The following is a 16,650-nucleotide window of genomic DNA, read 5'->3' as shown; positions in this document are numbered from 1 at the left end:
ATTAATTGCTCTCATAATTTACCTCTTTTTATATATAATTTAGAAATGAATTTTAAAAGACATACTATAAACAAAATCACTTTTTACTACCATCAAATAAAGTACTCTCCGTTATCAAAATAACTCGACTCTAATCTCTTTATATTGTTCTTATTCTATACTTATTTTAAAATAATAATAATAAATTTCATAAATTTTATCTCATTAATCTAATATTAAAAATATAAATATATAATTGTTAAATTTTGATCACAACTACCTTGCAGACAAAAGGAGTTGATGACTTTTCCTAACTTCTTATACTACCCAACACGGCATACATTTTGCGACGACGAAGCATAAGACGTCAACCAGTCTCCTAAGTTTGACTTTTTCATCAGATTCACGACCCAAATTGAACCGACCATTCATACTTTGTAAATCGTATCTCGTTCCAACTCACACTTTACTTGGTCCCAAAGGAAACCCGTCACGTGCGTGGCAGCCTAGCCAAACACCAAAGCGTCAAACTGGCCAAATATTAAAAACTAATTTATCATCTTAATTTTATATTTTTTTTGGGTGAATATTAATAAAAATATGTATTTCAATTTGATTTTCTTAAATAAACTAAATAAATCTCCATTCGTTTAACCCACTAAATCAATTATTATTGTTATTTAAGTTGACCAAAAACATTTGTCAAAGGACTCTGAATCTCGTGCCTTGATCGCAAAGAAAAAACCAATGGCACGATCGTAATTTAATCGAACCGCCATGGCTGGCATCTGACTCCGATAAATGCTTCGCCGATGCCACCCTTCATCGACCGACCGACCGACTCATAATGGCAAACGAGGAACCTTTCTTGCCGGCGATGTCGTCGTCGATCGAAGACAGATCTACTGCTGGATTGATCCGGCAGTTCTACAAATTCAAGGGAAGTGCCGTTCCGTCGCGATTCTTGTTCACCCACGGCGACGAGTGGTCCGACTTCGCGCCGGAGGTAAACGACGCCCTACGCCGGGAGTTCGTCGGAGGTAGGACCTCGGTGGAGATTCTTATCACCGGCTCCTCGTACCTATTCGACTTCCTGCAGATGTCGCAGATCGACGTCCGGACCGGCGCGGCGAATCCCATCGCCTGGATCGATGCCCTCGGGCGGTGCTTCTTCCCAATCGAGGATGGGCAGAGGATCACTCCGCTAACGAGAACAGGCTCATCGTCTCCGGAGAGAGATTTCTCCGATGCGAGCGGCGAGATCGAGGAGGAGGAGGCGGAGGAGGTGGAGGTGGTCTCCACGATGGCGAGTTTGGGGCGGCCGAGGTGGGTTGGGGCAGAGACGATCGGCGAGGGCGATCGGGACTTTAAGCTCATAGAGAAGTGGTTTCTGACGGGCTACCGGAGGTACGTGCCGGGGGTGGTCGTCACCGCGATCCATCGCTGCTCGCGCTCCGGCTTCCGGGGTGCTTCCCGGCTGAAGACGTTCCAGCTTCAGATGCAGATGACGAAGGCCGCCCGCGGTGGCGACGCCAACGTGAAGCTCGGCTGGTACGGAGCCTCGGCGATGGACGTAGCCGCCATCGTCTCCCACGGCTTCGGAAAGCCCCAAAATGCTCGCCCGGATGCGGAGGTCGGCGGATTCGGCCTTCATCTGTCAGCCGCGCCGTATCCTTACTTGAGGTATCCAAACCCTAATGTTCTGTTCTACCGAGAGATGATTATAAGCGAGTGCTTTAATTTCTTCTTACTCACAGTGATCTCCCGGCGGAAGAAGCCAACTCCGGCGATTGCGAAGAAAAACACATGGTTCTGTGCAAGATCATAGTGGGGAGGCCGGAGAAGGTGGAGGCAGGATCGGAGCAGTACCACCGAAGCAGCGACGAGTTCGACATCGGCGTTGACAATGTCGCAAATCCGAGGCGGTATGTAGTGTGGAGCACTCTCATGAACACGCACGTCTTCGCCGACGCCATCGTCAGCTACAAGATCCCCAAGCAGCAGCGCCTTCAATTTGCACCGAGATCAGCAACCCTTCCTCAGGAACTGCTGCTCACTCGACTACTTGCAGAGTTGAGCAGGTCGATTCCTTCCTCAGCCTTGCGGACTCTGCAGAATACCTACAAACAATTCCAGGTAAATCAACAAAAAGAGAGAAAAAAACCATTTTTTTTATATCAAATCATCGATTGAAATGGATGATTTTATTTGAATTACTGCAGGAAAGAAAGATGAGCAAAGCAGCTTTTATCAGATCCATTAGGTCGATGGTAGATGATAAATTACTACTTTTGGCAATGAGAAAGATCAGAGGACATTGAAGATGGTAGAACAAATTATGCAAAAACACTTGTAATTGATGTTTTATTTCTTTCCGAGAAAATACAGCTTAAACTCTATCAATTGTCATCATGTTTCTTCGCACCATTTATGATCCAGTTGCAACTTTCTATTGCGTAAAGAGAAATGCAAGAAAGAAAACTCAATGCTTTTCTTGAGGGGCACCACTCACGCGCTCGTCACTTGCAGCTCCCAATACCCAGAAAAAATAGCCGTTAAAAATATCACGTTTAATTCCAACCTTAACGATTTTTCAAAATTCAAAATTCCCGCACAAAAACCAAAGGCTATATATAAGACGTGTTACTCGAACGCTCTTAGCAGGTGACTCTCGCTCCGCTCCGCTCCAAACGTCCGTCAAACTCTGCCGTGCTCCCTGTTATAAAACCCCCTTCTCGAGTCTCGACCCTTCTCCAATTGTAGCTTCCCTTTCTCGAACTCTTCGCCGGAGCCCTAGCGAGATCAAGATGCGAGAGATCCTCCACATCTAGGGTGGCCAGTGCGGCAACCAGATTGGGGCCAAGTTTGGGTGTTGGATGTAGGGGTAATTGTGAATCGATTTGATTCGATTATTAGGATAAAAAATTATCCGGTCCTACTAGATCAGATAATACAATATCAGAACCTACATCCGGTTCTATATCCGGCGATTATTATATATCAGATATCCGACGGATTGTGAGTTATTTGGATATCCAACCCTATATCCAAATATAAAATATAAATATAAAACAATAAAAAATAAAATATTTTAAAATGATAATAGACATTACTCATTACACGTTGCAGTAGCTAATCGCCAATAGCTGCTACAACATGTACCAACTTATCGGTAGTAGCTACTACAACGTGTAGCAGCTTATCCGCAGTAGCTACTATAACGTGTAACAACTTATCGACAGTAGTTGCTACAAGTAGGGGTGATCGCGGATCGGGTTGGTTCGGTTATTAGGATAAAAAACTATCCAACCCTACTCGATCGGATAATGTAATATCAGGACCCTACATTCGACACTATATCCGACGGATTTTTTTTTGGTTCGGTTCGGATCGGTATAAGCGGGTTGGTCGGTTTGGCGGGTTAACTGCTCACCCCTAGTTAAATGTTAGGAGATTAAAAGCGGACGAGTGGAAAGGTAAAAAAGTGACAGTTTCACTGACCGGATATAGATTTCACTTCACTCTGCAAAATAAATGATATTAGTGTCGAATCAAGGAAGGGGTCATCGGCGTTGGCTCTCCGACGCTCAAGTCAGTCATCGAAATACGGAGAAAAAGTGGAATAATAGTAAAATTATGTTTCGAAAATAAATTACGCGTACCTCCGTCGATGATGGACTCCCCTTTATATAGAGCCTTAGTGTACATACTTTTCGAGGCGTGGGCACATTCTCCAATATATTCATGGTCACGTTCTCCACCACGTCCGTGACCTTGTTCTCCAACATGTTCGAGACCACGTCCTCCACTATCCTATGAAAGGATGTCACGAGGACCACCACCATGTTGCTTGGTCGAGCAGATCAATCGCTCGGTGAGGACTGCGCTATGTCTACGGTCAGGTCCCACTGCTTGGCCGAGTGGGTAACCGCTCAACCGGAAGTCCTTCGCTCTGTCAACTTCAGTTGTCCTTCCGCGTGGTGTCTGTGTAGTAACCTGCCTTCCTTCGGTCGGACAAAATGTCCGATCTCTCTCAGCGTCTAGATAATACGACTTGAGCGCTTGCCTATGGCATTCTCCGAGTCGGAAGGATTGTTCGCTTGGACATGTCTCCCGTCGATCGAGTCCTACCTGTCCCGACTGGCCGTTGCATTTATCCTCCGTTCGGCCCTTTGACACTTGGGCATTGACCGTCTTGACTTTGACCTCCACCCTGGCGGTTGACCCGTGCTTGGTGGACCTCCTCTTATCGTCGCATCACAAGGCTCCCCTTTAAATCTAGTCGAAGAAGGATACAAGTTCGACTGACTGGACAAGATGTGTCTTCATCAACTCTAAGCCCCAATTGACCATATGCTCAAGGTGCTGATTAGCGCACATGTCTGTGCCATTCAACCTTATTTTACTGGACCTCCTTTGTCGCTCGGCCCCAGCCCCGGAAGCAAAATGTGCCTTGGTCGTTCGGATGTAAGATGATAACTTATCCGTACCCGATTGGGACGACAGGCGATTATACTTGGCGGTAATTTTCTTCTCTTTGCTCCTCGCGCTTCTCGACCGAACATCCTGATGTCATCTAAATTTCTTGAAGACCGTGCAAATATCTGCTCATTATGGCCAAGCACGCGGCCATGCCTTTTAATTAAGCCTCATTAATGTCATCCGGTGAATGGGCGCCAAGTGTCCCCTTTCTGTTGCCGCACGTTTTGACGTGACAGGCGGATATCTTATGATGACGTAACAGACGGCTTTTCAAATTAAACGGTTGGATCGTCTTCTAGGTTTTGGTAACTCTGGATCGGACGGTTGAGGTCAATCGGCCGTAAGGTTTATAAGGTTCGTGTGTGTCGTCGTCTTCTTTACTTTGTGTGCCTTCATCTTCGAGCTTCTCGACGACGCTTTGCTTCCTCTTCCTCTCCGACGACCCTTTCTGTAAGCTTCCTCACCTTCTCGATCGAATCTTTTCGTCGTTCTTAGTCGACCTCTTTGTTTTCGATGACAAGCTCCTCAAAGTCTCTCGTCCCCGTCCCTAGGCTCTGGTACACGTCCATCGAGTCCAGGTTTGACGGATGTGACGTTAAGAGTTTGAGAGCCGCTTACGAAATTCCTTCAGACTATCAAATCCCTCTCCCTTCTGCTTTCGACCGTACAAATGAACCGCCTCCTAGTTTTGTATGCTTCTTTAGGGATCAATTGACCATCGGTCTGCGGTTTCTTGTCCACTCCTTCTTTTCTGCTGTTTGTAAATATTTTCATATTTCTCTCCACCAATTAGTCATATACTCCTTTAGGCCGCTGTGCGAGGTCGTTGTCCTTTTCCGCCTGCACAACATTCCTTTGACCCCTCGGCTCTTTCACTATTTCTATTATCTTAAATTATCCGAGTCGGGGACCTTCCTATTCCAAGCCCGAGTGTGCTTGGTCTTCTTCGATAAGATGTCGTCCTCCAATAAGTATTGGAAGGACTACTATTTTTTCATTCGCTTTCCCAAGCGGCCAGAATTTTCGACTGACTGGCAGCTTGAAGTGGCGAACCCCCCGGTGCTCAAAAAGTACAAGAGCCGACTAGACTACCTCGATGCAACTTCACACTTGGCCGGTCAGAAGTACCACATCCACAAGTTGTTGCATGAGGGAGTCTTCTACGTGTTCGGCTTGAGCCTGATCCGCACGGATCTCCCATCCAGCCTAGGTATGCTCCACTTCCTCTTCTTACTTGAATCTAACTGATTTTTTCTCCTTTTTTGTAGCTCACATCATGCTAAGGGTGCGTCTGGATGGCAAGAGCAAATTGGCGGATGCAGAGATCAATGCTGTAGCCACGGCTGAGCTAGAGAGCTGAGGCTTACAGCCAGTCGACTACCAAGAGGACCCGCTAGGCGGAAATGAGGGAGCACCGTTGTAGGTGACCGAAGGAGGAGGTAGCCGGAAGGCTAGTAGTGGGGCAGCGGGTACAGCAGATCTCTCGCTAGGGTAATCTCTGGCACTTCCTGTCGACGCAACCTCAGAATCAGCCTCTTCTAGGGAACCATTGATAAGTCGAAAGAGGCGCCACGTGAAAACTGCATCCCGATCTGCTACCTCCGCTATGCAGACCCCAACTCGATCCAGCTCACGCCCTCGATCTGAGCGGGGTGAGACCTCTACCCCCGCTCCTCCCAAACAAGCGGCAACTGCCCTCCATACTTCAATTTCATCCGATCGGATGCCATCCTTGTCCGGACTGCCCCAAGGAACCATCTGCGTGCCGCCGGTCGCTTTCATACTGCCTCCTTTGCCAACGACCCAGGGATCACGCATCCGACCAGCAAATGCGTCTCGGTCGGCCGGCCTAGCGGCTTCCACCCCGTTTGGCTATAGCGGCCAGCGCCACATAACGATAGTCATTCATTTTCCTATGGATGAGTGGCGCGGCTCCGATGGCGCCGAATCCCAAGCCCCTGAGCACCAAATAATTATCCAAGGGCCGCTTGCACAGATATGGGTTGACACCCGGGTCCGCGCGACGGTCATGCCTCCAGGGGCGCTCGTCGATAATCATACCCAGATGCCCACTAGGGTAAGTATTTTACTTGTATGTTCCTGTCTATTTCCACCCGACCCTAATAATTTCCTGGTTCCATACAGTATTGGGTAGAAAACTTGGTCATGTGCTAAAGACTCGTATTTTTGGAACAAGAAGAGCTACGTGCCCCGAGCGACCAAGAAGCGGCTTCGCAGGAGCGGATGGATCATATGGGCGTTGAGATGACCCAATTGAGGGTCGATCTGAATAAAAGCTCCGAACAGCTGGAGATAGAGAAGGGCAAGACTGTCGAGCAGGCTACACAGTTGGCATGACTGAATAAACAAGCCAGCTCCTTCGAGTCCAAGATTAACTCGGCCAACACTAGGAAGCTCCGAGCCATCGAAGACTTGGAGATAAAAAACAAGGAATTCCGAGTGTTGGCTTAGAAACTCAAGGATGCAGAGGCGTCTCTTTGTTAGGATGTATACTAAAAGCCTAGCTTTTGGTATAAATATTTATCTAGAAATAAGAATCACATTGGTCAAATGACTACATTTATGATAAATGTAGTTGTTCAATTAATTTATATTGTAGATAATATGGTGTGTGGTGTCACACACAGAGGATCATGTTATCAGTACCTTATAAATTATAAACAGTAGCTCACGACCATGATGGAAAGGAACAAACCATTGGAAGGTCGTAGTGTAATTAGGTATTAGTTTATCTTAACTATATAATTACACTAGTACACTTAGAGTGTATTGAGTAGGACCATTAGAGGTCGTTTCTTTTATACTGACTCTATAAAGGAACAAAGACCTCAGTTATTATGGAAGTGTGTGCTCTTAATCCTAATATAATAACAAGCACATATATTTGATATTTATTTCTTTAATTTATCAATGGGTGAGATTTAGTTCGATAAATCAATAAGCCCGATAAGTTGGGAAATGATATCACTTATAGTGTGTGTTGTTGATTATAGAAGGAAACTGTGTCCTAGTAATCTAGGTTGAGAATGCCCCCAAGAGGAGCTCATAAGGATTGTCATGTTAAACCCTGCAGGTGGATTTAGTCCGACATGACGATGAAGTTGAGTGGTACTACTCTTGGAGCTAGATATTAATTAAGTGAGTTGTCAGTAACTTACTTAATTAGTGGACATTTGTTATCTTAAACACAGGGAGACTAACACACTCATAATAAGGAGCCAAAAAATGTAATTTGGGATTGGTGCGGTAGTTCAATAATAGTTCTCTAGTGGAATGAATTATTATTGATAAAATTAAGTTGTGTGTTCGGGGCGAATACGGGATGCTTAATTTTATCGGGAGACCAAAACCAATTACTCCTCTCGGTCCCTATCGTAGCCTCTTATTTATAGAGTACTATACCCACCTATACCCACCTATACCCACCTTTTATACCCACCTAAAGGGAGCCGGCCAAGCTAGCTTGGGAATCAAGCTAGGGGCGGCCTAAGCATGGTTTATGAGTGGCCGACCCTAGCTTGAACCCAAGCTAAAGGGGGCCAGCCCTAATGAAATTAAAAAGAATTTTAATTTTAATTTTTCTTATGTGGAAGATATAATTTATTGGAGAGAATTAAAATTAAAATATCTCTCTTAAAAGGATCTACAAAAGATTAAAGAAAGAGATTAGATCTCTTTCCTTATTTGTAGATTGGAAAGATATTTTATTTTTTCTCTTTGTAAAATTATTCACATGTTGAAAAATAAAATTATAGAAATTTCTTTTTATCAACCATGAAGGGATTTTTGAAGAGAAATTTTATTTTTAAAATTTTCGGAAACAAATTAGGAAGTTTTATTTTGTTGATTGAAACTCTCCTAATTTGTCTATTTGAGGTGGCCGACCATGATTAATAGATTAAGAAATTTTATTTAATTTTTCTTAATTAATTGTTGTCAAGGAAAGTTAAGGAAATTTTATTATAAATAAATTTCCTTATTTGCTAAAGCCAAGGAATATAAAAGAAGGGGTGGGGGTGCCTTCATGGGGTACAACCTCTATTATTCTCTCCCTCTTTTCCTTGGTGTTGTGGCCGGCCAACCTCTCTCCCTCTCTTCCTCTTTGTGGTGGCCGAAACTCTTCCATTGCTTGGAGCTTTTGTGGTGGCCGGATACTACTTGGAGAAGAAGAAAAAGAAGGAGAGAAAGCTTGCATCCCTTGGAGTGTTGGTTGGTGTTTTCTCTTCATCCTTGGTGAAGCTCTTGATTTGGCCAAACCTAGCAAGGAGGAGAAGAAGGTGTGTTGGTGGTTTCTCATCTCGGAAGATCGTTGCCCACACAACATCCGAGGTTAGAAGAGGAATACGGTAGAAGATCAAGAGGTCTTTCTAAAATGTATAACTAGTATTTTTCCTTTCCGCATCATACTAATTATTTTTGGAAATAATACCAAATACAAGAGGCTTACGATTCTAGTATTTCAAATTTATTTTCGATGTAGTGTTCTTATGTTTATTTCTTTTCCTTGTGATTTGATTGTTTCTTTCGGTTAACCTAAAGTTATTTTAGGAAATTAAATATTAGCTTTCCATAAAACGTTTCGTCTAGTCGGTGGTGGTTGCTCCCATATCCAAGAAGGCCATGTGCCTCGCCACGTCAGTACTGGGAACCAATTATGGAAATTAATATTTAATGGAATTAATAACTTAAGGTGATTTGGGTCGAACGTGTTAAGTTCCGCAGGAGATCCAAGTCAAAACCAAAAGGAACAAATAAATTAAACTATGGATCAAACGTGTTAAGTTCCGCAGGAGATCTAGGTTTAATTTAAAAGAACACATGGTAGCTAGGAAAAGGTTCAGACCTTTGTACAAAATTTTTGTACAGTGGAGCCTCTAGGTTTTCCGAGTAGCAACCAACACTCTTAACGCCGAGCAAGAGAGTTGGTTGGATGAGCGCTCCGACGCGAAGGCCCAGCTTGACTCCAAAGATGTAGAGCTGGCCAAGTTGAAGGTGGAGCTGGAATCCTCCCAAGCGGCCCTAGAGATGTATCAGGGGGCCGAGTCTAGTAGAATCGAGCTCATGAAGCGGACTTACATTCGCTAGGAGGTCTTTAATGACAAGGTTGCCGATCGGGCACTCCGTCTTTTTAATCTTGCCATCGACGGGATGCTCGACCAATTGAAGGACGGTGACTACATCCCAACCACGCTAACAAACAAAGTCATCAACCGGGACAAGCTGACCGAGTCACTGCCCGACGATGCTTTGGATTACTTGGAGTGAGCCTACTCCCGCATATCCCGTCTCCTTTTTGTACTACCTTCTTGGCCTTGTAAAAAATTATGCAAGTATTAATGAATGGTCGTCCGTTCAACGGACCTTTTTATTTAATGTCAATCCTTCGTTCTGTGTCGTTCAGCTTTTCCTTTTCATATTTTACGATTTGTTCCACTACGCTGCCGCTCAAGGTCAAGCAGGACTACGAACCGCTTACCCTAAAACGAAAAAACTTTATAGTGCGGCTCCGTGACCCACCGATCAACGTCGTATTACTTGCTTGGACAAGCCGTTTTTCGCCAATCTCTGGTTTATAGCCATCGCTCAGCTGTTGATTGAGACTCGGGTTTAAGGTTGTCGCTCGACCATTGATGAAGACAAGAGTTTAAGGTAGTCGCTCAACCATTGATGAAGACAAGAGTTTAAGGTAGTCGCTCGACCATTGATGAAGACAAGAGTTTAATGTCGCTGCTCGACCTTTGATAAAGACAAGAGTTTAAGGTCGCCGCTCGACCGTAGATAAAGACAAGAGTTTTAGGTCGCCGCTCGACCGTTGAATGACATAGACATGTGTTTAAGGTCGTTGCTCGACCGTTGAATAGCGTAGACATGGGTTTAAGGTCGCCATTCGATCGTTGATGAAGATAAGAGTTTAAGGTCGTTGCTCAATCGTTGAATGGTGTAGACATGGATTTAAGGTTGCTGCTCGACTGTTGAATGATGTAGACATGGGTTTAAGGAATCCTCTCGACCGTTGATGAATACCAGTCTGATCGGCATAAGTGTCTTGAATACTCTAATGAAATTCGTAGTTTTCCTGTATTCACAAGTCACACTAATGCATTTACATTGGGACTCATTCACACACCTCTCACCCGACTCTATAAGGTTGAAGGTGGTTCGCGCTCCAAGGACGCTTGAGTTGTCTGTCATTTTCGTCCTGCAAGTAGTATGATCCCGAGCGGAGCTTTTGCACTACTTTAAAGGGACCTCTCCAGGGAGTTTCAAACTTGGTGACATCTCCGACCAGTTTTATTTTTTTCCAAACCAGATCACCAACTTGAAAGGACCTCGGGATCACCATTTAGTTGTAGTTTTAACTCATCCTCTGCCGGTATGACGTTAGCCGAACGACAACCTTATCCCGTGCCTCGTCAACCAAGTTGAGCTCTATTAGCCTCGGCTCGACGTTCCCCCATCGTAGAACTGTACCTGGTCGGACTCCACTCCAACTTCAATGGGGACTACTCCTTCGCCTCCATACACTAGCTGGAATGGTGTTATGTCGGTCGCCTCTTTCGGAATCGTTCGAAGTGCCCACAGGACACTTGGGAGCTCGTTGTCCCAACTTCTTCCTATGTGGTCGAGCCGAGTTCGTAGACCACTGAGGTGAAAGCTTGTTGGATGCCGTAGCCTTCACACCACTCTTTGAGCCTTCGATCGGTGAATTACCTTCCGTTATCCGAGACGAGTCTATGGGGGATGCCAAATCGACACAAAATTTTCTACCATAGGAATTTGATGACCATATGCTCACTTATCTTTGTCAGTGGTTCGACCTCCACCCACTTTGAGAAGTAGTCCACCGCAACGAGCAGGAACCTCCATTGACCGGTCGCCATAGGAAACGGTCCAACGATGTCCATGCCCCATTGGTCGAATGGGTAAGATATCGTAGACGCCTTCATCTGCTCAGTCGATCGGTGTGGGATGTTGTGATACCTTTAGCAGGACAGAAAATTGGCTACTATCTGAGCGACATCCTCTTGGAGCGTGGGCCAAAAATATCTGACCAGGAGAATCTTTTGGACCAGCGAACAGTCACCCGGATGGCTTCCACAGGAGCCATGATATACTTCTTGGAATATATACTTCATGTCTTCCGAGCCCACACATTTGAGCAACGACCTTGAAAAAAATCTCTTATAAAGCTGGTCTCCAATCAGGGTGAATCGTCCGGCTTTCCTTTTTAGGAGATAGAGCACACACCTTACTTACCTCAATTTTTGATGCTCCCCCTTCATCGTTGCTTTCTTCTGATGATCCTCCCCCTTTTTCTATGCTCATCTCTGAGCTAGTCTCATCTTCTTCTTGATGGATTTATGTTAGGGCTAGTCCAGTGTATGCTTCGATCTCAGATTCTGAGGATGACGACTCATCCCACGTGGCTTTGAGATTATGTTTGGGCAGAGCTGGCTTCTTATTCTTTTCCTTTCCTTTGTTCTTCAGTTTCGGGTAGTCATCTTTGATGTGCCCTTCTTTGTTACAATTGTAGCATCGGACGGTCCTTTAGTTTCGATACTGCTTTTTCATCTGTGATTTAAATTTATTAGATTTAATAAATTTATTGAACTTCCTTACCATTAGCGCTGCTTCATTTTCATCAATTGATTCTTCGGAGCTTGAATCGTTGGTTATTGCCTTCAGGGCAACATTCGGTCCTTTTCTTTGTCCTGTGCACTGAGATTCGTGTAATTTGAAAGTAGAGAAAGAACTTTCTAAAGTACTTACCTCGAGATCCTTGGATATATAGTAGGAGTCTACTATAGTTGTCCATTTGGGTGTTCTTGGGAACACATTTAAAGTATACCTTTGTGTATCCCGTTTCGTTACCGTTTCTCCAAGGTTTGTTAGTCCGGTGATCAACTCCTTGATTCTTCCATGTAGTTGTGCTACTGACTCTCATTCTTCCATCCGGAGGTTCGTCAGTTGATTCCGAAGCACGTCCCATCTCGCAAGCTTTGTTTTAGAAGTTCCTTCATGCAGTTCTAGGAACTTCTCTCAAAGTTCCTTTGTTGATTTGTAATCTCCGATTCGATTTACTTCATGGGGTGGAAGAACGTTGAGCAGATGGAATTCTGCTTTACCATTCGCCACGAAGTCGGCTTGTTCTTTTTTCGTCCACTTATATTCTTCTGTCTTTTGGAACTGTAAAATCATATTTTATTATTAAAAGAATTTCAAAATATGTTTTGAAGAATATCTTCATCCGGCGTTTCCATTATGCGAAGTCTCCCTCAAACTTTGATGGGTGAATGCTTGTACCGGCCATCATCTTGATCTTGATGCTTCAGTCGGCGGTTAGTCCTTCTGAGACGGTTGGACTCTGATACCACTTGTTGGCGCAGCGGGGCCGGTAAGAGGGCGCAGCGTCTGTAGACAAAAAATAAAAATCTTTCTCTGTTTTTCCAACTAAGATTAGTAGCAATATCACAATTATAATAAACTGAAATGAACAACTACTTAGAAATAAAAGAGGCAAACAAATTTGACTTGGTTACAACCTAGGTAGCTGTTAATTCAAGACGGTTGCAAAGCTTTACTAGAAATATCTCCTTCGTGTAGGCGGAGAAGCCTCTTACACTCTTTGAAAAGCTAAGAAAATCTCTAGGAAATGATTATAGTAGTTGTTCTCAAGTTGTAGTTAAGTTCCTAGGTCCAGGGGTCTTTTTATAGCCCTTGAGAAATCTTATCTAAAACTTGAAGGCGCCTCTAAAGGGCTTGGAAGGCGCCTCCAGCGTGGCAAGTGGATAAAGCTTTATCCATTTGCAAATGACTAGTTTGAGTGGCTGAAGGCGCCATTTATAGTCTTAGAAGGTGCCTTCGCACTGTTCATTGAAGGTGCCTTCCACAGAAGCTGCGGAGGTGCCTTCAATAGCCTTTGAAGGCACCTCTAGTAGCACTTGCAGCTCCATTTCGCTCCTTTGCTGCTGCGATCTCCTGGGTGATTTCAACCACTGGAATAGGGCTCACCCGAACCTAATTTTTGGCCTTCTCCTCGACCAAGTTTCCACTCCGGCTTCTTGTCCCTCGAACGCTGCATATGTTCTTCATGTCCACCGGTGTACTCTTCTGCAACCCTTTCATCCCTTGGATGCACCGAGCCCGTCGACTCCCTTCCCGTGTGTTACGCTCCGCAAGTGTACGGAAATGTCGCAAGTAATATAAAAGATTATCGTATCCACAGGGACTGGAATAAGCACTAGAAATGTCTCAATGCGAATTAGCTAAACAACTATCCAATTGTTTCAAATGCAAAGTGAAGGTAAACAAATCTAATATTAAAGATCAACAAACAAGAGTTTAGTGTTTTGGGTTATGATAAAGGGAGATTCTAGGAGTTTCGGTTTCTTTGTAAGATTTCTTGAATGTAAATGGTTCACCAATTCTTATCCCTCAATTGCCAAACACTTGTAGAAAGTTGCCGGTTTTCTCTTGCAATAGATAACCGGCTAAGGACTGAGAAATGTATCTAAATATGATCAATTAGACGTGAACCTACGTTGTCCTTACACAGAAGCGCACCTATTACTATGCCTTCCTCGGATATCAACATAGAAGCCCACAACTTATTAATCTATCAAGATACAAGAAACTAATCACAAGATCCATCCTACTCTCTTGAATATTCCTATTTCCTCTTCAAGATTATCTCTCAAACGTCCTTACACGGGCTTGCACCTGTCACGTGGATCCCTCGGATGATCGAGTGAGAGTTTATCTTTACAAAGTCCACAAGAAATCCAAACAATCAATCAAGAATGAGAATTAAGCACAAATCACCATTAATCATTCAAGATCTAATTGATACAAGCAAGACAATGTCATTGAAACAAGAAATTGGCAAATCCATAAGAGATTACATCAATCCATCATACAAATACTCCCTTAATCCTAGAATACAAGATCTACTCCATGAATCGAGGAAGAATACCCGAAGAAATAAAGATTACAAGCATTTCTTAAATCCCCAATCCAAGAAACCAAGAAAAGGGGAAAGAGAAAACTTATCTACGAAGAAGCCTCGTCTTCGGATCCAATCCTCGCTCCGGAGTCGAAATCGTCAAGAACTCCCTTGAATCGCCGAAATCCTCCCAAGAATGGGAGGAAACCACCAAATCTTGCCTTCTCCCAAAGGGAGAGATCTTTCAATTCATGAAGGAGAGTTTAAATAGAGGAGGAAATCGGGCGCCACACGGCCCTGACACGGCAGTGTGAGATTCACACGGCCCATCTCTGCCAAAGCTGCACAGTCGTGTGACTCCACACGGCCGGGACCCTTCTGCTCTCTGCTGCACGGCAGTGTGGTGCACACGACCACCACCTGCTTGGCCTCTGGAAACCTCACACGGCCGTGTAGATCTACACGGCCATGTAAGGCATCTGCTCTAATTTCTTCAAATCAAGACACGACCGTGTGAGATTCACACGGCCATGTCCTCTTCCCTTCCTGTTAAAACTACACGGCCGTGTGTAGTACACGACCTGATGCTCTCTCCCTTCAATTCCTTCCAAGCTTGCCCGAGGACGCATAATCTTCACCAATTTCGACTCCTGTGTACAGAAAATGCACAAAAAGCAGATCTCCGAACCAAAAGAGTAAATATGCTAAAAGGAAAGCTGGAAGTATAAAAGTGCATAGATCAAGCATGCTCAAAGTATGTAAATGTGCATAAAAACATGCATAAAAGAGTATATAATCTACGCACATCACCGTGCCATCCTTCTCGCTAGCTGCATCTTTCGCTCGACTTCTTGTGCTCCTAAGCTCCTGCACACTTAGACACAGGGATTAAAATAAAATAGGACCCAACCTAACTTAGTTGATCACATCAAAACAACCACGGGGTCCAACACCTTGAACGGTTGAGGAAGCTTTGAGATGTTCAGTTAGAGAAGAATAGAAATTATAATTGATGGGGAAATAGAGTTTATAAGAAAGAATCAAGTTTGCGATTTAGCCGATCTTCCTCCGGGATGAAGGGCTATTGGGAATAAGTGGATTCTTAAAATTAAGAGGAAAGCATATAGATCGATTAATTGATACAAATCTCGTTTAGTTGCAAAAGGTTATACCTAAATGGAGGATATTGATTTTAAAGAGACATTCTCCCTACTTGTGAAGTTTATATCAATACGTGTCATCCTAACTATAATAACACATTTTGACATGGAATTGCATCAGATGGATGTAAAAATGACTTTCCTTAATAGTAATCTTGACGAGAAAATCTATATGGCACAGCTAGAAGGTTATATTGCTAAATGCCAATGAAGTCACTTTATCTTATAGGTTCGAAATGATTGATGAGTATTATTGTATTTATCTAAGAAAGGAAAAAAAAGGAAAGTTTATCATTTTATCATTATATGTTGATGATATGCTAATAACTGAAAGTGACATAAAGTGTGTGATAGAAGTCAAATCGTGAGTTTCATTACAATTTGAAATAATAGATATGAGAGAAGCTAAGTATATCTTAGGAGTGAAGATCATTAGAAATCGATCAAAAATACTTTTGGATTTGTCTCAAGAGGCTTATATCACTAAGATGCTATAACACTTTAATATGTCAAATTGTAACATTGAACAAATATCCATAGTGAAAGGTACTATTTTGAGCAAAAATATGTATCCCAAAACTCCTGAAGAAATAGCTAACATGAAGAAAAAATTCATATGCCAGTGTCATTAGTAGTAAAATGTATACTATATTGTGTATTCATCCTGAAATAAACTATGTTGTTGGCTTAGTTAGTCGTTTCTAGTCAAATCCAAGATCAAGACACTGAAAAGCAGTGAAGATGATATTTATATATCTTAAATCAATAGCAGATTATCATCTCTATTTCTAAGGATTAAACATGAGCCTGAGAGTCTACACAGATGCAGATTGGGTGGGAGACCTTGATGATAGAAAAATCTATATTTGGTTATACCTTCTTGCTAAATGGTGGCATCATCTCATAGAATAGCAAGAAACATGCTTGTGTAGCACTGTCAATAATGGAAGCTAAGTATGTAGTTTTCGCAACAGCTATGCAAGAAGTTGTTTAGCTGAGAAGTTTTCTAAAGCATCTGAAAATTACTGAGGACAGTGGGAGTTCTGTTACAGTGTACTATAACAG

General features: G+C 43.4%; 1 protein-coding gene across 1 annotated transcript; it reads left to right on the top strand.

Moving 5' to 3' along the window:
• The first annotated feature begins 794 nt into the window (after positions 1–794).
• On the top strand, positions 795–2,391 carry LOC122000400 (probable inactive poly [ADP-ribose] polymerase SRO3). Its single transcript, XM_042554813.1, has 3 exons — positions 795–1,662; positions 1,737–2,115; positions 2,202–2,391. The coding sequence occupies exons 1-3, from the start codon at positions 827–829 to the stop codon at positions 2,298–2,300; spliced, it is 1,314 nt and encodes a 437-aa protein (XP_042410747.1). The 5' UTR covers positions 795–826; the 3' UTR covers positions 2,301–2,391.
• Positions 2,392–16,650: the final 14,259 nt, after the last annotated feature.

Source organism: Zingiber officinale, chromosome 7A (assembly GCF_018446385.1).
Source record: "Zingiber officinale cultivar Zhangliang chromosome 7A, Zo_v1.1, whole genome shotgun sequence".
Classification (NCBI taxonomy): domain Eukaryota; kingdom Viridiplantae; phylum Streptophyta; class Magnoliopsida; order Zingiberales; family Zingiberaceae; genus Zingiber; species Zingiber officinale.
Note: the sequence above shows the minus strand (reverse complement) of the source record. Positions and strands in the feature narration are given on the sequence as shown.